Source organism: Schistocerca piceifrons, chromosome X (assembly GCF_021461385.2).
Source record: "Schistocerca piceifrons isolate TAMUIC-IGC-003096 chromosome X, iqSchPice1.1, whole genome shotgun sequence".
NCBI classification, from domain to species: Eukaryota; Metazoa; Arthropoda; class Insecta; order Orthoptera; family Acrididae; genus Schistocerca; species Schistocerca piceifrons.
The window spans coordinates 271,392,319-271,418,017 of record NC_060149.1 but is presented as its reverse complement, the minus strand read 5'-3'; the positions used below and the strand labels follow the sequence as shown (position 1 = coordinate 271,418,017).

The window sequence follows — 25,699 nt, the reverse complement described above, 5'->3', positions numbered from 1 at the left end:
AAAGAGGCAAGGTTGTGGTTGGATCACTCTTTCTCAGTTCATTGTAAAGGTCATTGAAAATTTGCTTTGTTACAGATGTGATGCCATCTTTTTTTCCTTTCAAAGAAATGATCAAACATCATATGTAAATGTTGCAATGAATATTGTTGAAACATTGATGAAATGGTGTCCCATATATCTTTTGCGTCAGTCTTCTTTGTATATGAATATCAGGTTCCTCCTCAAGTGCCGTTATGATAACACAAACTGATCATAACTGATCATGCATTGTCCTGTTGCCAGTACCAAAATGCATCAGATGGTTCTAATCCTTCACTAATGATTGACATTGACATTTAGTCTCCAGTCAAATAAAGATAATGTTCCTTTAAATACATTTGAATCTGTCACTTTGATGTTTCTCACTCAACTTCAGTTGACTACTTGCAAAATTTTTGTACAACTACTAGTATCATGCTGCTGAAGATCATGTTAGCCATATTCCACAAATCTTGCAATCTCATGAATATCCTTAGTAAACCAAAAAACTGACCAGTAAACCAATACTACAATTTTCACAATCTGTAGTGTTAAAATCTGGACCTATTACCTGCTGCAGTTAACTAAGGATATATTTAGTAACAAGAATAGAACTCAACACTTTCAAGAATAGTGACTCTAATATTGGAATAACATGGGCGCACATTAACTTCACACTGAATCTAAGTATAAACAGGACAAAGAATTTACACTTTTCAAATAGAGAGGTTTTGCAGAACACAAAACTAGGTGCCACAGTAGGAGAGAACAGAAAGCACTAAGTTCAATTTATTTACTTCAGTACGTTCCACCTTTCAGCCTTCCCTCCTTTGCATAGTAATGACTTGTCATTTACATCCTTGATATTCATGTAGCTGCTTCTCTTTTCTCCACAGGTTTATTTAATTTTCTTTTTCATGTCACCTATCTTCCGTACATTCATGCAAGCTACAGCAGCTTTGTATTTTTCCCCTAGCTATACCTGCTCTGTAATTTTTCACTTTCTGTGAATCTCATAACTTTGACATCTGTATTCCCTTTGCCTGCATCACTTGGTGCATGTTTTATATTTTCACCTGGCACCTGTTAAATTTGCCAACAGCCTTGCCTTAGTGGTAATATCGGTCCCTGTCAGAACACCAAAGTTAAGCATTGTTGGACTTTGTTAGCACTTGAATAGGTCACCGTCTGGGTCTGCTGAGTGCTGTCAGCAGTTGGGGTACACTCAGCCCTTGTGAGGCCAATTGAGGAGCTACTGGATTGTGAAGTAGTGACACCAGTCACAGAAACTGAATGACCAGGAGAGCAGTGTGCTGATCACTTGCCCCTCATATCTGCATCCAGTGATGCCTAAGGACTGAGGCTGACACAGCAGGTGGTCAGTACTTTTGGGCCTCCAAGGCCTAATTGGATGGTTGTTTTAGTTAAATTTAATATCTCATGCATTATCCAAATATGGCTACCAGGTTTTATCTTTTTCTTCATTGTCTTGATTGTCGGCTGTCTTGAGTATTTCACCTCTCACTATTTCACCTTCATGTATTTCACTGTCATTGTGTAATCCTCTCTTTGAAACTTTCAACAATCTTCTGTTGTTACAACTCATCCAGGTCCTACCTCACTGCAATTTCATCAACTTTAATGTGTATTTCATACCTAATAAATTATGGTCAGAGTCCACATGTGCTCCCGGAAAACTTTCACACTCTCTAAATCTCTGTTCTACCATTAGACTATTTATCTGATGATTCTAGAATTTCCAGGTCTCTTCCATGTATACAGCCTCCTTCTGCGATTCTGAAATGAAGTGTAAGCAGTGATTAAATTATGCTCTATGGAAATTCCGCTTTCCTGCCTTTGCCCCAGTCCATGCTCTCCTCCTGTTTTTCCTTATCTTATTTTTGCTGTTATCAGATTCCAATCTCATGTCACAATTAAATTTTCATCTCCCTTAATGTACTGAATAATTTATTTTATTTCATTATGTATTTTTTCAACATCATCGTTGTATGCTTAGGTATTAGGCGCATGTACTGCTGTGATGGGTAGTGAGTTCTGGTCTCTCTCGTCTATGATGATTTGTTCACTATACTGTTCCTAGAATTTTACATGCACCTCTGTTTTTTGTGTATGGTGAGACTTACTTCTGCAGTACACCTATTTGATTTTGTGTTGATAACTCTGTACTCATCTGGCCAGAAATTCTGCTCTTCCTGTCACCAGTTTTCTAATTCTCACTGTATTTAAGTTCAATATATCCAATTCTCATTTGAAAGTTCATAAACCTATTATGTAAGCAATTAAGGGACCTTACATTCCATGCTGTGACCCACAGAATGCCAGATTTGATTTTCTGGTGGGAACATCCTTCTGAGTGTGAAATGAATTACTGCAATGAAGCTAAATGAAGGGATCCCTTTGGAAGAAATCAGTGAAGATGCAGGGCCATTAAATGGTATCATAGCAAATGGTTTGAATGTACTGAAACTACAGTTACTATAAACCTGTACTGACAATTTTAGTAGGATAAACCACAGTCCACCTAAATTGTACTGTGCCCACATATTCCTTGGGAGAACCTGTGATGTTAGTGTTTGGAAATCATAGGTAGGAACATCAGTCATAATGAAAGTTTGAGACAGGCCTAAAATCATGCTCCAGTGGGTTATAGTTGAGATGACTGCTCACAATAAGCAGGAAATCCAAGTTTGAATCCTGGTATGGCACAAATTTTCATAGGTAGCAGCAGGCTCACACACAGAGATCTGAAGGGTGCTTTATTTTACCTCTGTAATATTTTACCCAATATACTGCCATCATATTAAACCAATAGCAATTGTAGCCGAAGAAAACTTGAGGCTTGGGCAATTCCACATTATGACTGCACTTTTGAATGGCAACTTGGACACACAAATATATATGACTCAACCAGAGGGTTTCAGTGATGGGTCAGGTCATATTTGTCACCTCAAGAAGTGATTATACAGACTTTAGCAATCATGTTGTTGCTGGAATATTAGGTAATAGAGCTGCACATTCTCAGGAAATATAATGCAGTAGTTTTCCCTTGCTTTCAACCATCCACAATACAAACATACTAAGGCCATGTTGACTAATTTTATAAATCCAAATCAGTTAGTCATGTAGATCGTTGCCCTCGTAAATATTGAAAAGTCTGCTGCCTCTCTTCAGGAACTGTGTGTTACTACCTCTCCACAGATACCCCTCTGATATAATTGCATCTGCTGTGCAGCTATATATTTCATTAAGGCAAGCAATCCACCCCACTGGAGCAAAGTCCATGGTTTGTGGGAGGGCTTGTCTGTTAACTGGCTATTATTTACCCTTATGCTCTAGATTTTTCCACATGAAGTAAGTAATAAATGTAACACCAGTGGATATTTTTCAGTTCTCATAAGAAACTTGCAATCCTAGTAACATAACAGACCCTGAAATTAAAAGAGGATCAGCCAGATTAATTTTAAATTTTTTTAATGTTCAATGAAACATTGCAACACCTGCAGTTCAACCCTTCTGTGAATATTGTTCTAAGGCATGAGATGAATTAGCTACAATTCATAAGTAGCTAGAAATTGACCTGACTGCTATCAAGTATAAGAAGCTTTTGAAAATAAGTTTGTTGCATGGGCTACTGAGAGAAAACCTACGAGAGACACCAAAGTTACCTCAAGTGCTATCTTCTTCCATATGTAATGTCTCCCCTGCAGGTAATACAGCACATCAGAAATATATCTGCAAGTTATGCACAGGGAAGGAGGGGCAATGGAGAGCCCAGGATATGACACCTATCCTTCTAACTGACATGTTTGAACTGCTGTCTCCCAGTAAAACAAAAACTTAGCCTATGTAACACACTTTACCTTTTGAAAAGCCTGTGGTGTCCTGTATTTGGGAGAATCGTGTGAAAAAGGGTAAGGGTCTGTTTATCATATTAGGTTTACATATACAGTAAATAATGATAACCTTTAGGGAAATGGCAGCACACAATAAGGAGTATCACCTTGTGCACTCAGTATGTGTGCCTGGCGGCATCATTGAAGATGATATTCTAGCAGCTATTGAGTGAACTGTGTGCACCCAACTGCATATTGCAGAGCACACTGGAACAAATTATGCTTACCATCTTGGTTGATAGGCCATAGTTGGAACTTTCCAGCAACTGGCAGAGAAATTTAAGAAGAGAAGCCTTCCTCATGGAATTTCAACAAAGCTCACAACCTGCAGCTTTACCCCCTCAACTGACTTTGGCTCTCAGGTTCTAAATCAAGTGGAGTGCTTGAACCAGGTACCTCAAAGATTCTGTTACAAGATAGGCTGCCACTAACTAGACTTGTGCCATAGTGTTGACAACTGTATGGTCTCCTTAAATGTGCCAGGGGTACACTAGATGTTGGAAGTCACTACCCAAATAGCATGCAGTGTGCGAGGCATTCAGAAAGGTTTGCTAAACTGGGCAACTTTCCATCCAGTCCAAATAATGTTAGCTGTAGGAGACCAAGAAGCATTAGTGTAAGATCCAAAGAAATGCTCCTCACAGATGAGACTATTAAAATCCTAGTTACACCTTGCTCAGATTCTGCCAGAACTGCTGCATAAAACTGTTGTTTTTATGCATGTAGCATCTCGTTGTCATCTCTGGTGTTCATATTGAAGAAATTGTTTAAGCAGCAGTTAATAATAAAATTGACACTATGTCTTTCTCACTTTTTTTACTGTTTGTTCCCATGTCCCATTCCTAATTCATTATACATGTAAACGTTTTTATACGTCTTCCTTGCATTCACAGCACCTGATTTGCACCTGGTGGTGACAATTGGAAGTAATTTTTTTCAGTGTAAATGGGTTTCACATTAACACAGTAGCATATCTACCAAGTTTCACTAACATATGACAGTTACAGCCCACACTGGACCTCTGTAAGTAGCTGCAATTTAATTATAACCATCCAGTTTGTTCCCCAGGAATACTGTCATCAATGACGAACACTTTAGTCATTCAGCAGTTGAATGGGAAAAATTACAGTTTTGTAAGTGATGATCATGACAAGTCCTCCTGCAAAAGAGTACTAAATACTTTATCTGAAAATTACTTAGAGCATATACTTTGGAACCCCACTCGTGACAGAAATACATTAGATCTAAAGACAACAATTAGACCTGACCTTTTTGAGGTTGTCCACTTCAACCTGGTATAAGTGACCATGACACATTTGTAACAACAATAATTACAAAAGTATGAATGACAACTAAAACAATTAGGAAGATGAAAAGCAGTAGTGTCATATTCCAAGGAGGGACTCAAAAAATTTAACTATGTGTAGGGGAGTGTTGAAGTACTGTAGCACAAATTTGAAAAATAATTGAGCAAGTACTGGATACATACTAGAATTGTTTATGAAGGGAGAGATCTTCAATGGTACACAGTATTTGTAAATGTATAGCAACTACTGCACAAAATGTGTAAAACAAAGCATAGCCGTATAGATAGAGAAATGCTACATTAAATACATCAGGCTTTCAGAAATGCAATGTGTAAATCCTTCAATGAGTACTGTAGCATAGTTTGATTAAAATACCTCTCACAAATGCCAAAAGAAATTCCAGTCATATGTAAAAGCTGTCAGTGACACAAAAGTTAGTGCCAGGACAATCACGAATGATGCAGAAACTAAAACTGGGGGTGTTATAGCAAAATCAGAATTCTGAGTTCATACATAATGAGGTATCTTGAACAGACTGACATCCTCTATGATACCCAACATGGATACCGAAAACTTTGGTCATGCAAACCCCAACTTGCACACTTCTCACATGACATCCTGAAAGCCATGAGTCAAGGTAATCAGACAGATGTAGTGTTCATTGACTCCAGAGAAGCATTTCACTCAGTACCACATCAGTACTTACCAATGAAAGTATGATCACAAGGGTTACTAAATGATCTTTCTGACAGTGCTGAGCCGACCAGAGTGGCCAAGTGATTCTAGGCGCTACAGTCTGGAACCGCGCGACCACTACAGTCGCAGGTTCGAATCCTGCCTCGGGCATGGATGTGTGTGGTGTCCTTAGGTTATTGTTAGGTTTAAGTAGTTCTAAGTTCTAGGGGACTGATGACCTCAGAAGTTAAGTCCTATAGTGCTCAGAGCCATTTGAACCATTTTGACTGTATTGAGGGTTTCTTGCTGTGGACAACAGAAATGTTATTTTGGGCAGAAAGAAACTAACAAATGCAGAAGTAGCTTCAGGATATGTCAGAAGTGTGCCAGACCCTTGCATTTCATTTGTTTGTTAATGACTTGGCAGATGATGTTAATACTAACATCAGACTTTTTGCACATGAGCAGTTATCTGTAATTAAGTGCTAGCTGAAATAAGCTGCACAAATATTCAGTCATATCTTGACAACTTTTCAAAGTGGTGTAAAGCTTGGCAATTTGCTTTATATGTTTGTAAATCTAAATCTGTACACTTCACAAAACACAGAAAAGTAGTATTTTATGTCCGCAGTATCAATGAGTCATCTGGATGTAACATTTTTTGTGGATATGAAATGATCTCACACAGTCATAGATAAAGCAAGCAGCAGATTATTGTTCATTAGTAGGATACTGGGAAAATGCTGTCAGTCTACAAATATTGCTTACAAAAGTCTCATGTGATCCATCCTACAATTTTGCTGAAGTGTGTGGGAGTCATACCAAATAGGTCTTATACTGGATATTGAAGATGGACACAGGTTTGTTTAACAGAGATGAGAGTACTAAAATGTAAACTTTCACGGCCGGAAATATCATGTCCATTATAATTATCCGGGCTGTTATGCCGTGGTCGGTTGATGAATTCTGAGTTGATTCCCAGTAGCGAGCCAGTGTGTGTGTTGGACCTTCCATCAAGCTACGGACCCCCTTGAAGGTGTCTCCCGCAGTCGGAGATGAAACGTTGGGAATCACCTCAGAATTCATCAACCGACCACGGCATAACAGCCCGGATAATTATAATGGACAGAGATGAGAGTGTCACAGAAATGCTGAATAACCTAAACTAGCAGACTTTTCAAGGCAGATGCCAACAATCCTCCAAAAGTATACTTACAAAGTTCCAAGTATCACAATTAAGTGAGGACTCTAGGAATTTACTACAGCTCTACATATCACTCCCATAGGGACTGAAAAGAGAACATTAGACTAATTAAAGCATGCACAGGCATTTAGGCAGTCATTCTTCATGTGCTCTATATGAGAATGGAACCAGAAGAAAGCAGAATAGTGTTACAGTAGGCGTGCACTTCAAAGTGGGTTGCAGAGTATGGATGTAGATGTAAACGTAACAATTACATATTTGCTAAAAAGTGTAAACAGTTACTTGAGACACTAAGTGAGGGCCCACTATAGGCAGTTATGAGAAGAGCATTGAGGAGGAAATTGTGTGAAAAATATGAAACAGAGAGAGAGAGAGAGAGAGAGAGAGAGAGGAGGGAGGGGGTGGGACATTTATAAGGGGGGAGGAGAAATGGGAAAAAGAGAGAGACGTCTGTTTATAGAATTTCACAAAGCAAGACATTCTAAATAGGCTGGATACTATTGAAAGTTCTCTTCAAAATTTGTAAGTATGTAATGTCATCTTATGACTCTCATGTTTATTTGAACTCAAATGGCAGAATTCAAAGATTAATCCAAATACTCCAATTAAATGCAAAGACATCATGGTGGGTGAGTGACTAGAGATTAATGTTAAATATCCCCACAGCTTTCTTGGAATATCCATCACACAGCTACCATTTCATTATAAAACAAGAATAATGCTGCCTTTTGCTATGTATCTCCTAAGGCTATCAAACAGTCTGTCTGTCTGCTAACCTTAAATCTCTTGTTTGATTTTATGGGAGCTACTGTCTCTATGATCCTTGTAATTCTTTTTTGGACTGTAAGGAAGTCAATTTCCCTAAAGTATCGCACTCTAAACCAGCATTTTTCAATTATTTATTTTTATGCACACTGAACAAAGAATTTCTTACAGTAACATGTGGTATTTGATTGCTTGTTACCATCTCTCTGTCTCAGGTCCCATCTTGGAGTAAAGTTTATACATTCAGGTGATTTATTACATATTTTGTGGCTAGGATAAATTGCCTGTTTTGTAGGAAAAGTAGAGAATAGCACAAAGGACATAATTCTCTTTCACCTGCTGGATGGCATGAAAAGCTATGATTGACCAGTTCTTTAAGATTTAATTCCAGTCTTCAGAACTGTAAGAAACTGTTGTGTATGCAAAGCACAGATGTTTGTGGTGATAATTTAGCTGCTAAAACACTGATGTGTGATTACCCCACTAACAGATGTTAGGTATAGTGATATCAGCATGATAAATTTTTTTCTCATTTTAAAACTGACACAGAAATCAATGAAATAGTTTTGATATAGTTGATTGATGATAAGGCCAATTAGAGATATTCTGTTGAGGCAAGATTAAATTTTATGTTTAAAATATCTGCAGTATATCAAGATGGGTCATTGACACCTGCATAAGAGTATTCTGAAGAAGTAGATATACTTTGACGATACATTGTGAATATTGCCTCTTCTTGGCACACAGCTGCAAGCACAAATACTCTTACAATAAGTCCTCCTCATTTATCCTCCATGTGACACTTGATCTTTCACTCAAATTTTCTCTTTCTGTTTCCTTTCTTGCTATCACTCCTCTTCCTCCTCATACACCACAAACAGTGCTCATTTTTCATTTCTTTATTTCCATCACACAGTCTCTTCCAGCTTACATCAGTGTGTATTTTCGTTATAAAGCCGCTACTGTAAATGAAAAATTAAATGAAAATGTATCATCATCATAATCATTTTACAGGGGCATTTTTATCAATTTCATATTTCTTTTGTTTATCAAATACTACTAGACAAATCAGTTATAAGACATAGAACGAGACATTTAGAGATAGACAAATCAGTTATAAGACATAGAACGAGACATTTAGAGAAAGAGAAAGAAAGAGAGAGAGAGAGAGAGAGAGAGAGAGAGAGAGAGAGAATTGATTATTTGTAATATCCAACATTGTCAGGTGCATGAGATAAAATTATCTGTATTATTTGTTAAAAAATTACAACAGACTTGATTGCAATAAAAAATAAAATTATAGTTTGTTGATTACAAGTATCCATTGACTAACCATCATTTTCAGATCTATGAAAAGAAACAGAATATAGCCTTCAGTTACTATGAACTTAACAATCTTTAAAAAGCAAACATTATGTAAAATGTAATAAAACATAGAAATAATAAAATGTACCATGCTTACTAATGAGTAGGTACTAAATAAACATCGGACACCAGCTTAACTGTATTCAAAAGTCAGCAGACATTAATACGATGCTAAACATCACATAAATCAGTTTCTGCGGAAGTTTATGAAACTGTCATTTCCATGTAATTTTTTTCTTTATTCTCAGGCTAATATAATCACCTTTGCTGATCATCCGCCCATCTTTTGAGAGCAGAATATCAGTCTTTTAACAGATTTTTAAAATAAGCTAATTTTATCTGGTCTAATTGAGGATGAGAGAGTTTGCTGTAGGCTAAGTATTAATTTTGTTATGTTTTCTCTGGATCTCTCAATGATAACTAGAAAACTTAAAAGTGTATTACACATTTTGACTTAGTGGAGCATGGAGTTTTAAAGCAAAAACCAGTCAAAATCTAAGAGTTTCTCAGCAAGCTATTGAGAGATCCAGGCTGGAAATTACTAGGAGAGTCAAGAAGGCAAACAAATTGGTCAGAGAACAGACTAGAGTGAAATTAATTATGGCTATAATGAAAAAGAAATAGAGTTTGATGGAACATGAAACCAGGTGAATAGGTGGTAAATGGACCAAGAAAGTTCCTCACCAGATTGCAGCAGACTGTGAGTTAAATGGACCAAGAAAGTTCTTTGGCAGATTACAATAGTATGCTACAGTTATAGAATGGAAGGCAATAGGTGATGTTAGAAAACATGGAGACATGGATGCATAAAACTGCTGACCATTATAAATGGAAGAAGCCTATATTGAGGGGTGGATGTCAAATGGCTGATGATGATGATAAAAATCAGTACACATACACATATTAGCTCAATATCTAAGTCAGTGAAAGCTTCAAGGGAAATTTTTAGGATGAAGAACTTAGAAACATATAACACAGTGAAGATAATAGTAAGAAATAATGAGAATTACAATAATTTGTGCTGTATTATAGAAACTAAGCCATAATCTCACCTCATTAAATACATAATTAACTGGTATATTAAAGGAAAATCGAGATAACTGGAGGATATGCAGTGCACTCTGTGCCATGTATTCATCTGACATTTCAGAAGATATAATATCTTGGAAATAGTTTCAGTTTTTATCTGTTCTATCTACCTTCCCGTAACTCACCCTTTCTCCCGCACATGAAAACACACACACACACACACACACACACACACACACACACACACACACAAAATGTTCTTTCTTGCGAGCACATCAAGTAAATGTGTATTTTCTTTTACATTCTCAGCAATTTTTCTAATAATCATGAATAATCTTGGTTTCTATTTTATGGGTAATTCTGAAGCCATCCTAAATAATCACAAAAAATGGCCCAAATGAATCCAAGCTCAGAGTATGTATAGAACAGTGAACCAACAATAAATGACTTATGTTGCAAAGAGATGGCATACACTCAGACCCATCAGCAACTTCTCTTGTATAACCAGAAAAGTTCATGTTATGCAGAACTCAGTCAATAAAGAGCGATCAAATGAGGTAGAAATGTGAAATATAGCACCACTACATCTCTTGAAATACAACATAAATTGTTCTGTTGGAGAATAGTGTGACTGATTTCATAGTTTTTATCTTTCTTTTATTTAACTGGACAACAATCACAAGTTTTACTCATGTGACTACTGTTTTCAACATTTAGATCCAGCGCCAGCCGGGGTGGCTGAGCGGTTCTTGGCGCTACAGTCTGGAACCGCGCGACCGCTACGGTCGCAGGTTCGAATCCTGCCTCGGGCATGGGTGTGTGTGATGTCCTTAGGTTAGTTAGGTTTAAGTAGTTCTTAGTTCTAGGGGACTGATGACCTCAGAAGTTAAGTCCCATAGTGCTCAGAGCCATTTAGATCCAGCATTGCAGGACAAGAAGCCTCATAACACTGAAGCATGTTTACTGTCATGTGACAGTGCCTGTGCCTCAGTGTTATGAGACTTCTCACAACAGTGGAACTGAAGAAAAACCTGTGACTATTATCCAATGAAATAAAAAAAACTAAACAGTATGTCTCATCTATGTTTTATTTTTCATCGTCAACATGTGAGTAAGTAGTTTGAAAAGGGCAAAATTAAAGATCTCTGGGAAATGGAAATGTCATAATGGATATTCTGCTAAACAACAGTACGCGTGTGTGTGTGTGTGTGTGTGTGTGTGTGTGTGTGTGTGTGTGTGTGTGTGTGTGTGTGAGTGGGTGAGTGAGTGAGTGGCCACACAATGAAGACTTAACGTGGAATCACTGCTATTCTTATCTGTGTGATTGTATCAGACTGTTGCAATGTAGGCACAAAACTGGAGAACTACAATGGACAAAGACCTGACTACCATCACAGTCTGACATCATTTACTGCAAACTGGACTCTACTAGCACACATGCAATTAATGTAATGTACATTGTTGGGAAACCAGCAATTCCTCAATTTACAGTGGTTAAATGAATTCCACTTCTGGCATACTGAGTGACAAAATGTAGGGTTTTAGGACAAGTTCTGCTTCATGTGGACCAACTGTGATAGCAATAGTAATGTTAGACATCATGAGGGTGATTTCAATCTCTCATCTTGAATTTCATAACTGAAGAACATTGTGGACACATGTCAAGTGTGATCTTTTGAGACTCCATTGCAACATGTAACATTTATGCCTGCACATTGAGATAAATCTGAACAGAAACTGATACGTCAGGGCACTTTGGAGCATTTAGAGCACGAGGTACATTGCCTCTTTCAGGCAACTCCACATGCCATAGTTCAGGAGGAAAATACCTGACCACATGTGCTGAAAAATGTACAAACCTCTTTCAAAGAACAATGAATACTAAAGCTTCTTAGATTTGCACAATCGCCTAAAACATCACACATTAAAAATGTCTGAGGCAATACAATAAATACATTTTTTTCATTCCATCATAACTACAACATTATTAAAAGTAAATAAAATTTCAGTTACAATGGAATGAAAAGATGTTCTTTTTTAAAATTTACTAAAGCTGTAGCACTCACTTTATAGAATATATTAATTTCTGGGATTTTAACTTATTATTCATGATTTTCCAGTAGCATTCATTGATTTTTGTGTAAGAAAATTCTCCAAGGACATACTAGGCTGTTTAGAGGCTCCAATGGAGCACATACAAGCTTTATACAATGTTGGCTTCTCAACATCAGATATCAAGTACAGTTCTGTTAACTTAACCATGTACATTATCAGTGATATAAAGTTAATTTCTGTCAAAAATATCATTTTGATGTTCCAGTTTCCACAATTATTACTGCAGTTATTGTTAAAATGTACAAGCCTCAGTGTTTCACACCAAGCAAAACTCAGTTAAGTTTCCATGTCACATATCAGCAATCCTCTGGTATTTATCAGGGTGGGCACATGGAAGTAAGATTCTGGTGACTATTGATGCACAATTTATCTGACAACCATCCAAAGATATTTTAACATACTAATGCAGAGTCTCACCAGCTCTTAAAAGGCATGACACAGAGTCAGTCTTATATACACTTTGAAGACTGCTTTACAGTGCATGGTTGAGCTGACTTTTCACTGCTATCAATTGCTCCCTTTTCTGTTCTGTTTTTGTGCAGAGTGAGGGGAACATGACTGTCTGCATGCCTCCATACATAACATGATCCATTTTATCTTGTCGTTGTGGTTCCTGTTTAAAATATACAATGGAATAAGGAAAACTGTTTCATAGTCCATCTGAAATACTAGTTTCCCAAATTTTCTCAAGATTCATGTGGTTTAAATTTCATTTCCATGAAATGTTGCAACTCTATCTGAATTTCCTTCAACTTCTTCTTTCAGACCAATTTAATGAGGACCCTCATCATATTTTAACAAGTCTTGAGGCTGGACAAGGATGACAGTATGATACAAAGCATCACTGTAATGAAGATGCTACCTTGAATACTTGATTGCGGCAAAGTGTAGTATAGAACCTGCAAAAAAACTATGTTTGATAATATCTGTATTATCACACAATGAAATAGTTTCTTACACAATGTTGTTAAAAAAAGTAACCAAAATTTAAGTTATAAATAACACACATAGTAAGGACACAAATTAAATTAATTCAGTAGTAATGCACCACTGACGCCATCATAATATTGCAGGGTATGCTATGGGCATGAGATACAATACAAACCACACAACAGTTATTATTTAACAATGACTGAGAGAAATTTACTCATAAAGCATCAACATTTAATCATTTGACACAGAAGAACTGTGAGAACAATCTATTGAGAACTCTTCTGGATTAATCTTTATCTTGATGTGCATAATAAACAAAGACCAAGCAGTTGTATCGTTTATTTCTTAAAAAATAAAGATTATGAGATTTTTCCCCAGTGTTTCCGAAAATCTCTTTGTATTATTTTATCCATGATGGCTTGATAACTCTGTATCTATTTTTGTAAATATTAGGCAGGAAGAAAACTGCAACAGACATGTTTTTAACCAATAATTTATTTTTTTTATAACTAGTATCTTGCCTAGGTCCATTGTCAGATGAAAGCATAGATTTCTTGCACAAATTTCTGCATTTTTATCTCAAGAAAAAGATGCACTTTATAAATTATATGAAGAAAGCTTGCCTCTCTAATGTAATATATAAGGAACAATGTTCCATTGAGATGAATACATAAAAAAGCATATGAGAAATCTTCGAAACTGACTCATGAGGGACCAAAGTCCAAAACTTATTATATAACAATAAAACATTGTTTCAAGAACAGTATGGCTGGTTGCAGCTTTCTTTCACACAAACATTTTCTTTTGCAACAGTGTAGATCTGCATAAGTAGCTTTCCTCTACATTTTCATTTTTATCTGTTTTCTGTTCTTTTGCACTGTAATATGACCAGAGCCAGTATGAATTACAGTGAAAATGAAAGTATTTTCCAATTAGTCATTTGATTTTAACTTTTCTGTCTCATTTTCGAGGCCTTATTTTACACATTATGCAAACTGTAGTGTAATTTCCAGAGTCTTTTCAATTATGTACTAAAACTGAAAATTAATTTTGATTACTTTCATTACCTCACTAATTTTGTGAAACATCCCATATGGGAACTTGGCAATCTGAAATTTCACTACATTATATTTAACTCTTCATGTCTTAGAATCACACACTTCATCTGGCAGTGTCCAGTAACACATTATTCAATAATAGTTGTTTTTTGTTACTGCATATCAATCAGAATACAACTCAGGCAACTTAATTAAGGACAGTTTGCATTTGTACTGTTAGAAATAAAATTTCACTACCCATGTTACTCATTTAGTATGGTATAAGCCAAGGGAGTCAGCCTTTTTTACCTACCATGCACTTTCATATCTCTTAGTAGTAAAATTTTCTGACTGCCCACTGGCTCCACAGCAATGTGATTTATAAAGTAGGGAAGCAACTTTACTTTAAAAGAATTATAAAGCAGAGTCACAGCAAATTAAAGCATATAATAATAATTATTTACCAAATACCTTATGTTAAAATTTTATGAAGCCCTAATGAAAATGTTTTTAAAATCCATATTGCCTGCTGCCCACCAAAAAAGCTAAAATTATCACTAGTCAGTAGAAGAAACCAGATTGACTACCGGTGGCAGAAGCTAAAGACTTTGTCAGTGGGATGTAAAATACTAATCATCTTTTTCCTTTATAGTCTAATATACATGAAAGGGATAATAAATGCCATTCAAATCTTAATACATTAACATGATATAGGCATGACCATCATGTGGTCAACATGAGCTAAATTTTTTGTTTCCGTAATCCTGCTGCATGAAAGCATTTTAATTGCAGATTCTTGAGTGCCTCTTTCAGTTTGTTCTACTTTAACATAACTGTTTAACTGAATCTGTATTGACATCATTATTATTTATGAAGTCTATGTGCCACTATTTTTGAAACATTTTTATTGCATGATGTTACAGTAAGAGCTGGTGTGTCTTGTGCAGAGAAACTGTCAGCCCCTGCTCCTGCCCCCAACCCCGCCCCTGTGTCAGCCTCTGCTTCGGCTTCTGCCCCTGTGTCAGCGCCTAGCTCCATAGCTCCTCCAGCAGGCATACCAGCCATCCCACCGGTTCCTCCAGCATGCACGTATGCTCGGGTCAAGACTGAGCTCCTACCAGGTAAAGGTAAGTCTTTATTTTAGATCTCAAATGGTTTAGCGCTTCAGGACATTCAATTTGTGGAATTGCCTTCTGCCTTCCTGAGAACATAAATAAATTATTGCTCTTACGAGCTGCAAAAAAAAAAAAAAAAAAATCCTCAGTAGATCATTCCCTGTGTGTATTTGCATTTATAGAAATATATATTTATTTTACATTATACATTCACCAAGCTAGAAGGATAGTAAAAATTAACATAATCTGTTTCACTTACATTATTACATGACAGCATAAACACTTTTCAGATAGTTGTTGCAATGAAATGGAGATCCTTATTTATGAGTGAAAATACATAAAATATTTGTAATATTAGCTGCCAATTGTAAATTGTTGTATTACTGACCACAGACTTCAGATTTTCCTGTAGGTGAAGGATTAGGGATTTATTGTCATGCCCCATGATTTACTATCATAAGAATAATATTAAACAAAGAAAAATTAACCATATCTACTGGAATGACAGTGAAAACATTATGAAATAAGTAATTTCATGATGTTTTCAATTTCATTCCATTAATTTACACAGATTTCATCTAATGTGTATCTTTTATTGCAATCACAAGAAGTTTTTGATATTATGAAAATAATCAGTCATTTTCACAAACCTCAAAAATATGTCCATGTTTGTCTATTTACAAATCCAAAACTATTTGCAGATGTGCTGCTGTCAAGAAATAATATTGAATTTGAATTATTGACTCCCTTTAGTACATATCTTTTCCTAATTCCTTAAAACTGATAAATACTTTTGAATATGGTGTATAAAACAAAATTATGACAATTTCCAGCAAAAATAGCATGAATGTTAATATCATATGTGAAATATGCATCTTGCCATTAAACATGAGGATCTACATCAAATAAAAGAACATTTCCTTGCCAGTAGTTACTTGATTCTGAAAACCATTTATTGCCAGAATGTAACAACAAACAGATACTACAAATAATAGCTATGAAACTATTTCAAGTTTTATATAGCTTCTTGTTGGCTATTACTCTCCAAAGATTCATTTTCATTCCAACATGTGAATTAAATATCTGCCCTTTCCAAGTGTCCACACTGATTGGAACTTCTCAATATTACAGTTCTGCATTTTTACACTTTTCCTCTCATCATCTTTAGCTCCTGAAAAATGAGCCCCTGAATCTGAAATTACAAGATTCTAAATATGTGTTTTCATTTTCCTTACTGTTTTCTTCATCATATTATTACAGAAAATCTAATTTCTCTTGAAGAACAGATCATAAATATTTTAGTCCATAAAATGTAGCTCAAATAGAATTATGAAGCCATGTGCAAGTGACATGAGTAATATATCATTTATATAAAAATGTAGTAATTATTTTCCACAGTAGTTGAAGCTGTTGAGTAGTGTTTCAGCAATCATTCATAATGTGTCAGCTGAGATATTACACTTTCTTACAAGGAGAGACTTTTTAATTATGTAATTAGAAAAGGGTTTAACAGAGTGACATATGCCCTAACCTTAAAAAATCGCCAGTCTGAAAAAGTAGTCCAAATGCTCTCATATTTGACCATTTCAATTTACTTCTAAATGTTTATAGAAAAGTTATTTATTCCAAATCTCCCAAGTTTATACTAGTCAAAAATATTTTATCACAAAAGAACAAAAACAACAATTTCATAAAATTTGTATGTCTTACCTCCATTATACATCAGTGGCACCCTTTAGGTAAGTGCCAAAAAGGTGATACACTCATATTACTCAGTAATCTCACACTTATTGGACACTTGCTTTAACATTCATTATTCAAATACTTGTCATTCTGTTAGTATCTACAGAGAGTGGAGTTTCTGCATGAATTTGATTTTATGCATACCGGTAATATATTGATGCTTAAATATTTATTTAAAATTGCACACATTTTTTAAATATACACATCTGAGCAGAGATGTGACTGAAAGAACTATCAAATAATATGGTGTGCCAACTTTTTATAATTTTATAGTAATTTGCATTGGTGAAATTGAATGATTTTGCTGTTGTGGAGGAGCTGCTGCTTTAATTTGAAATCTGACATTCTTGGAAATAGGTGAGTAAACTTATGTGAGTGTCGGACTCCTCACACAGGCTTCCTGGACTTTGAATACAGTATTTAACAGTGCATTTCTGTAGCAAGTGGATATATACATACGGCTGTTGAAATTCAGCCTCAGCCAAGTCACCAAATTTTGATGAAAATCATGTCTCATCACAGCTGCTGTAACACTATTCAAGATATTGATGGCACATTCAATGCTTCCACCCTGCTGTGAACCATGTAATAAGGCTAGTTGCAGATGATGGTAATAGCTTATTAACCAACAAAACAAATAACAAAATGTTTCTGCAGTGTATGTCAGAGTGATTTGTGTAGAGTATGGAGGTATGTGAACAATTTCAATAGGTTTATTGCATTTCACATAGAACAATGGAAATTATTCATAAATTCCTCAGTGCCAATGAATAGTTTCATTATGTTTTGAGGGTCAGCGAAGTTAACATATAACTGGATATGCAATACCATTGCTTATTTTGAGATTTTTATGGTTGACAATCTCTAATACTACCTTAATCAATTGTTGAGACAATATAAGGTCTGAGAATATTTCATTCAACATGTATCTTGCATTTATTTTCAATAATTTCATGGAGGTTTTTGGAAGATACTAATCTCTTGCCTTTCAGAAACTTCCAATTGTTGCCTTGCAGGAAATTTATGCATGCAGATGAATTAATTTGAAATATAGCTTGCTTTTTAAATTTTCTGCTATAGCTTTGTTGCACAGATACATAAATATTGAAATAATTGTATGTACACTGGCTGCTACAAACACAATTTTGTGTTTTCAGGGATATACAAGAATATTAGCATGAAAATCTGTCAGGAACAACACTCTTAAGAGAATTATTTTGAATGGAAGGAGACCTATAAGTTCTTATAAGGAAATAATTGCGAAGGTGCTCCAGCATAGAGGGAATATTCATTATAATAATGAACTGAGGAGTCTGTTAGAAAAGTATAAGAGCAGGCCTGTTCCACTTATTTTGAATGTGTCATGCTTCATTGTAATATGTAGATCAAAATAAATGTGGAGCCAACTAATCACGTAGGACATTTCAGAAATCCATGCATTGTTTTCAAATGTATTATCCTGACACTGTCAAGCACAGAACAAGGCCATATCTGGTTACAAAGCAATAACTAACAAAGTGCTGTACAAAATTACATGTAACAACTGGCAGTCACAGAATGTAACCAATAACACCTGAGGCCTTCATAATAAGCACTAAACCATTATTGTGATAGCAAACACACATTTTCTAGCTGTTAAAGTCACACATGGGTGTGAGTTATGTGTGTGACCAGAGTTATTCAATCAACTGAGTCACTTAAAAAACAAGATAGTTACATAGGAACCCATGTTCATAATTAGTCATCATAACAGTTGAAGTTGTCAATAGCTTAGGCTCAACCATGATTGTGAAAATCAGCAGATAGTCTGCTATTTGTTTTGCAACTACATCAATTCAGTGAGCATGACTGTGTGAGTTATGATTTCTATGATATAAAAATATCTTTCATTTCCATGGGTAGATCTCACAGCCTTGCCCCATTAGTGACATATTAATACCCCATGCACATTGTCATACTGGTAGCTTAGCACATGTACAAGCTAATCTGGTATCAGGAAAGCAGTAGCTTTTCTTTTTGTTACAGATTCTCTCTTTTCGTTCAGACCAAGTACATAGTTTTTATAGTTCACTGCATTTGAAGTGTAACAACAGTTATACTTCATGCGGAATATCAGTGTTTTCGTTCAGACCAAGTACATAGTTTTTATAGTTCACTGCATTTAAAGTGTAACAACAGTTATATTTCATGCGGAATATCAGTGTTTTGCTGAGAAGTAATGTAAGCTGAATCATGTTACTATATGGGCCACACTTTGAGGTGGAAAGAGGGAAAAACAAAACAATCTGAAATGAGAAAGGTACTGGTAACCAGAGAAGTAATGTGATTATACAGAGGGGGAGTCAGGAGTAAAGAGTAATAGCAGGGAATAAACCAAAGATTAATCATAAAGGATTATAAACAGTCCAAAGAATAGTTCATTACAGGAAGGAAAATGTTATCATAAAGAAGAAAAGGCTACTTAAAAATAAATGAGCATATAATCAAGATATTAGAAAGAAAAGAATATTATTGTTGAAAGAAGAGATATCAGACAAAGTAAGTAGGAACAGTGGTTACCACACTGGATTCAAATTCAGCAGGAATGGGAGTTCAAATTCTTGCTCAGCCATCAACATTTAGACTTCTGTAGGCTCCCAGAATTGCTTAAATCAATAATTAAGCTTTATCCTCTGAGAAAGGAACAACCCATTTCTTTCTCCATCCTTATCTGTGCTCTGTCTCTAATAACTTTGTCATTGATGGGACATTAAAGCCTAACCTTTTGTCTTTCCTCATGTGTGCTGAGACTCTATGGGATGCACAGAAAAACAGGATGAGTGTGTAATGTTTACAACAAAGAACTAAACAATTAAGGTACTGTTACAGGGTACAAATGGAAGAGGGAAAACACTAAGCTGTGGTAGGAAGTAATCAAAATTAACTAGTCCAACATCTCCCTAACAACTTAGATGACAGTACTTTCACAGCAAGAATAATTACATGGTGTGTATGTGTTGTATAAAAAAATAGGACATATTCATCAAGTTTTTTATTTGATTCCTGTTTCCCGTTGTTCTTAATATCTCCTTATCACTACATCTTCAGCACACACATCTGCTAATTTATGAGCTAACTCATCCCTTAATGTTAATTCATACTTCAGCCCTCATCATTTAAGTCTATATACTATCTTATCATTTACATTTTGTCCATTACAAGTATTAGGATTGTGTTTCTTGTCTGATAGAGGATATTGGTGTATTGTGTTCCCTGTTACTTTCACACACCTGCCTATGCCCTCTTTTAGTATGTCATGAATTTCTGTGAATTTCTTTGTGTAAAAGATTGTGATGAGAGTTCTCGGTTTATGTCTTAATGTGAAGAGCATTATAATATTTATTGCTGATGGTCGTGATCCTTTCTTTGGTAACTGCTCATGTTTGAACACATTTTGCAGTAGTCTTGTGAACATTTTGTCAGTTAATTCAAACAAAGTAACAGTAAAAACACAAAATAGAAGTATTTTTAGTCTGTTAAATTACAGGTGCATAGACAGTTAACTAATGAGATATTTATTAATAGTCTGTGGTCCTTCCTAGATGATGAAACTCTTCTGTGTAACTGTGTATGCTAGTAAATGGAAAATCAGGGAGAAACAGAGATCATTAACACACAATAAAGGAAAGTTCGATGAAGCACGAAACAAAATAGTGCCTGTGAGACAGAAGTAATTCATTCCCTATTATTGTTTTTTTTCCTTGCCTTTTAGGATACCTTGTAAACTACAAAGAACGATTTTTTTAAGGCTCTCACTCAAGTCCTCATTGTCTGATTCTACTGAAGCCCTTGGACCTGTAGCCTGATACTTACTCACAAAGCTACAGACTGTACTGCTACAGGAAGTGTACTGGTTCTGGAGAAAAAGAGTGAAAAGGAGACAACATGTTTTCCAAATACAATATGATTTATCATTTTCAGTCAAATATTGTCATTCAGGATCCTTCCTTGTCATAGATCTTTTTGTTAAGATTTCAAGGATTTAAAGTCCGCCTCCTTAGCTGGGTGGTAACATGCTTGCCTCACACGCACTGGGCCCAGGTTCGATTCCCGACTGGGTTGGAGATTTCCTTCGCTCGGGGACTGGGTATGGTGTGGTCATCATCATTTCATCCTCATCATCGGCTGCAAGTCACCCAATGTGGTGCCGGCTGAAATAAGACTTGCACTTGGTGGCTGAACTGGAATTGGACCTCCCAGCCAACAATTCCATATGATCGTTTCATTATTTCAAGGATTTAAAGTTGTGTGAAATAAGTATACCCATTAGACAAGGGTGTACCCAGTGAGGGGCAAGGGATGGCGGCTGCCTCTCTTCCTTCCTCCCCTAGAAAAAAAGCCTTCATAGACTGAGATCCTGTCCCACCACACTGACTGGTTTCGGTGAAGAAAGCCACAAAGTGTATTGGACATTGTCTTGTGAAAAGTGTACCATCAACCAGTGCCATTTATAGTGAAATATCAAAAGTATTTGTAATTCCACACAAAATTACCATGTATTGGAGGTACCTCCCCCTTCCTTGCATCCACTCCCAGATACTGGAAGGAATAAAGAAGATCAGAGTTTAACACTCCATCAACAGTGTGGCCATTAGAGACAGCACAAAAGTTTGGATTATGAAAGGATGGGGAAGGAAATCATTTGTACCCTATTCAAAGGAACCATTTTGGCATTTGCCTGAAGTGATATAGAGAAATCATCACAGATACTGGATACCAGTACACTCTTGTTGCTGGATTTATTATTCCAACTGTAGGTCCTACTATGTCACATTGCGATAAATCACTACTGAATGGTAATCGTGTCATTTCTAGAAGCTCACATATTAGATATATGTTATATAAAAATTTCAAGCATTGAAAGTATGCAATATATGAGTTTTGCATCCAATTTTCTGTGGCTGTCAAGATACATCTGCTCGGACTTTAACGACATTGACACATTGATGCACGTATATATATATATAAGAAGTCAAAGGTTATCAATTCAGTGCATACATATCTTTGCATAACAGTTAGCAGAGCGTGTTTTACCTAGAGGATAGTGTACCTAGGAAAATATGATGTTGTACCTAGGAAAACATGATGTCTTTTGGTCAGTGCTTCAGTCTAGTGATTGATTTTAGAATCACATGAAGGAATGTGCACTATAGATCACAATAAGCAGTTTCCATCATTTTCTACAGGTTTTGTTGTTCTTAAACATGAGGTTCTGTTTTGTGTAGCATTTGTAAATATTTTGCATTCTATACATTTAAGTGCCAAATAATAGAGTAAAGCTGTTTGGGTTAAATTTTTAATTCCTCAGCTATCATACAAACTTTTATGCTGGATAAAATGCAACATATTTGTAGATCTATGTGTATAACATGTGGACAGTTGGGCCATGCTTTGTTGGTTGTGCACCATCTTGTACCTTGAAACAGTGGAAGACCTTTTACCATTGAACATGTGATACTTGCAAATGAACTGATCTTCTTTATTGTCTTAATAATTTTACCTGTTTTGAAAATGGAGGAAATTTGTTTTATTTTCCATTGGCTTCTATTTCAAAGTATATTAAACATGTGGATGGTTTTTGATAATACTTCTGCTTAATTTGATTTCACTTACTGATTTTTGGTGTGTAGTAGAGTAATAATGTAAGAGATAGGCGATTATGTACAATAATATGAAGCTGTTCTTGATTGTAGTGCTTTTAAATTGAGATTGAATATTTGTCTTTAGGTACTTGGCCAAGTTGTACCCTAGAACATTTTTCACAGTTGGGAAAACCTTAATTTTCCGAAGTAATTTTTATAATTTCACAAAAAAAGACTGCAGCACATAGAAAGCGAATGCCATCATTTAAAAATGGAATTAGAAAATATATTATCCATGTATTACATGGCGACTGGCTAGAGGAGAAAGTCGGAAAGTGTATCAAGCTACAACACTCTCCCCTATACTGCGTATACAGCCATTCAGGGCGTTTTCGTTTTCGGTGGAGCTCGTTTACTAGGCCTATTAGGTAAACAATGAATGTCAGTAAAACATGTACGTGTCAGTTCTAAATAGCTTACATGACTTAGCCACAGTGTGTGAAAATGAGAAAAAAAAGAAAAAATGCCCGCTAAATCACGAGGGCGAGACAATGATGGGCTAGCCAACGGAACACCCTGCTTTTACCGCATATTGGAACTGGAAGGCTAGAACACGCCTGATATCAGATACAAGCTCGCGCATAAAGCTGCCCGTGACTGTGAGTTGTCTGGGTTTCGCGTTTGCCTCGCAGAACTTCCAGCACGCCTCCAGTCAGCAGCGCTTTTGCGGCAGGTGTAGCAAACTTCGGTCGGCCATCTTCTTGCGAGCAGAACTTGCGTGGGCGTCCCGCCCGCCTAGAGTGTTTTTCAAAGGTACCCAAGCCCACCAGGAGATTAAACATGGATAACAATAAAAACGATAAATGCTACAAGACGCGTGGTTTTTCATACAAATAAAAACCCACAGGCACAAAAATGCGCCTTGTAGTACGGTATTCTAAAATAAAAGTTGCCTTCGCAAAGTTTCACTCTCGAAGACAACGCGGATGGTCGTACGGATCCTATCAGTTCGAAATGCAACATCTTCCTTATATGGCAGTACGGAACCGCGAAATGACGCTCAGGAAAGAGCGAGAAGTGAGAAAAGAGCAACATAAAGTTTGAAGAAAAGTTAAACCACATTCTGTGTTATTCTGCACACACATCGAAGCTGAGCAAATGAATATAGCTGTGAAGTAAAAGAGTCTAATCATCTATTACGCAAACTGATAAATGAGTTTCCACACTCGATCGTGCACTCTTGTGTTGACCCAGACCTAGAGATCGGAGTGCACAAGAGACACGGTTTGCACAACATACGACACCGCTCTTAAGAGACCCTGGGCGAGCTTCAGGCGAAAGGCGCACAGAAATATAATTCAGCCGACAGAAGGTTGGTGCTGAAAATTAAGAAGGCAGTTTTTTTCTGCGTGGCAAACTGCGACTTTCTGATTCGGTTTCCTTACCATAGAGGATCGATTTTAATTTGCGGGAGCCTGAAGTATGGTGACCGAACAGGAAATGGAATTTTAACCATTTCCTACGGAGCAAAGTTGTATCATATGCGGTTATTCCACATCGCTTCAGATGAATCTGTCTGGTCTGCAGATTCTATCTTCCACTTCCCAGAAAGTTGCGTAATATATTTCTCGATTTAACGGAGGATACTAACAGAATTATTTCTTTAGAATTAAGCGACATGTGCGCACCTTCAACCCATAAGGAAAGAAGGAGGAGATACTCTCCTAGAGTAATGATGGAGACGTTAAGGCCGGTTTAAAGGCCAAGTGGGCGCTTGGGTCGCAAAGCTCAGAGGAATCCGCGATTCTTTAAAAGAATCGAACTCACATGTGTAAAACAGCTTCAAACATCTGGCTGCAGATGAGTTAATGTGTTAAATATTTGCTTCAAGCATGCAAGCGAGTAAAAGTTTAGGAAAGGTTTGAAATTACGCTAAAGTTTGTTAGAAGTCGCTGAGTGCTCTTTTTATTAAATACTGGATGAATATATTGTGAGTAATTTGTGTTCCATTTTAAGCAAAAGCAACTTTTTCACGCATCTCTACATCTACATCCATACTCCGCAAGCCTCCTGACGGTGTGTGGCGGAGGGTACCCTGAGTACCTCTATCGGTTCTCCCTTCTATTCCAGTCTCGTATTGTTCGTGGAAAGAAGGATTGTCGGTATGCTTCTGTGCGGGCTCTAATCTCTCTGATTTTATCCTCATGGTCTCTTCGCGAGATATACGTAGGAGGGAGCAATATACTGCTTGACTCCTCGGTGAAGGTATGTTCTCGAAACTTCAACAAAAGCCCGTACCGAGCTACTGAGCGTCTCTCCTGCAGAGTCTTCCACTGGAGTTTATCTATCATCTCCGTAACGCTTTCGCGATTACTAAACGATCCTGTAACGAAGCGCGCTGCTCTCCGTTGGATCTTCTCTATCTCTTCTATCAACCCTATCTGGCACGGATCCCACACTGCTGAGCAGTATTCAAGCAGTGGGCGAACAAACGTACTGTAACCTACTTCCTTTGTTTTCGGATTGCATTTCCTTAGGATTCTTCCAATTAATCTCAGTCTGGCATCTGCTTTACCGACGATCAACTTTATATGATCATTCCACTTTAAATCACTCCTAATACGTACTCCCAGATAATTTATGGAATTAACTGCTTCCAGTTGCTGACCTGCTATTTTGTAGCTAAATGATAAGGGCTCTATATTTCTATGTATTCGCAGCACATTACACTTGTCTACATTGAGATTGAATTGCCAATCCCTGCACCATGCGTCAATTCGCTGCAGATCCTCCTGCATTTCAGTACAATTTTCCATTGTTACAACCTCTCGATACACCACAGCATCATCCGCAAAAAG

General features: G+C 36.5%; 1 protein-coding gene across 1 annotated transcript in view; it reads left to right on the top strand.

Annotated features, from left to right (window-relative positions):
* LOC124722304 (ecdysone-induced protein 74EF-like) overlaps window positions 1–25,699 on the top strand; it is a 237,050-nt gene that overhangs the window by 196,919 nt on the left and 14,432 nt on the right. The window contains exon 7 of the mRNA XM_047247486.1: window positions 15,310–15,489. Coding sequence (XP_047103442.1) covers window positions 15,310–15,489 — 180 coding nt within the window. The remainder of the gene's footprint in view (window positions 1–15,309; window positions 15,490–25,699) is intronic.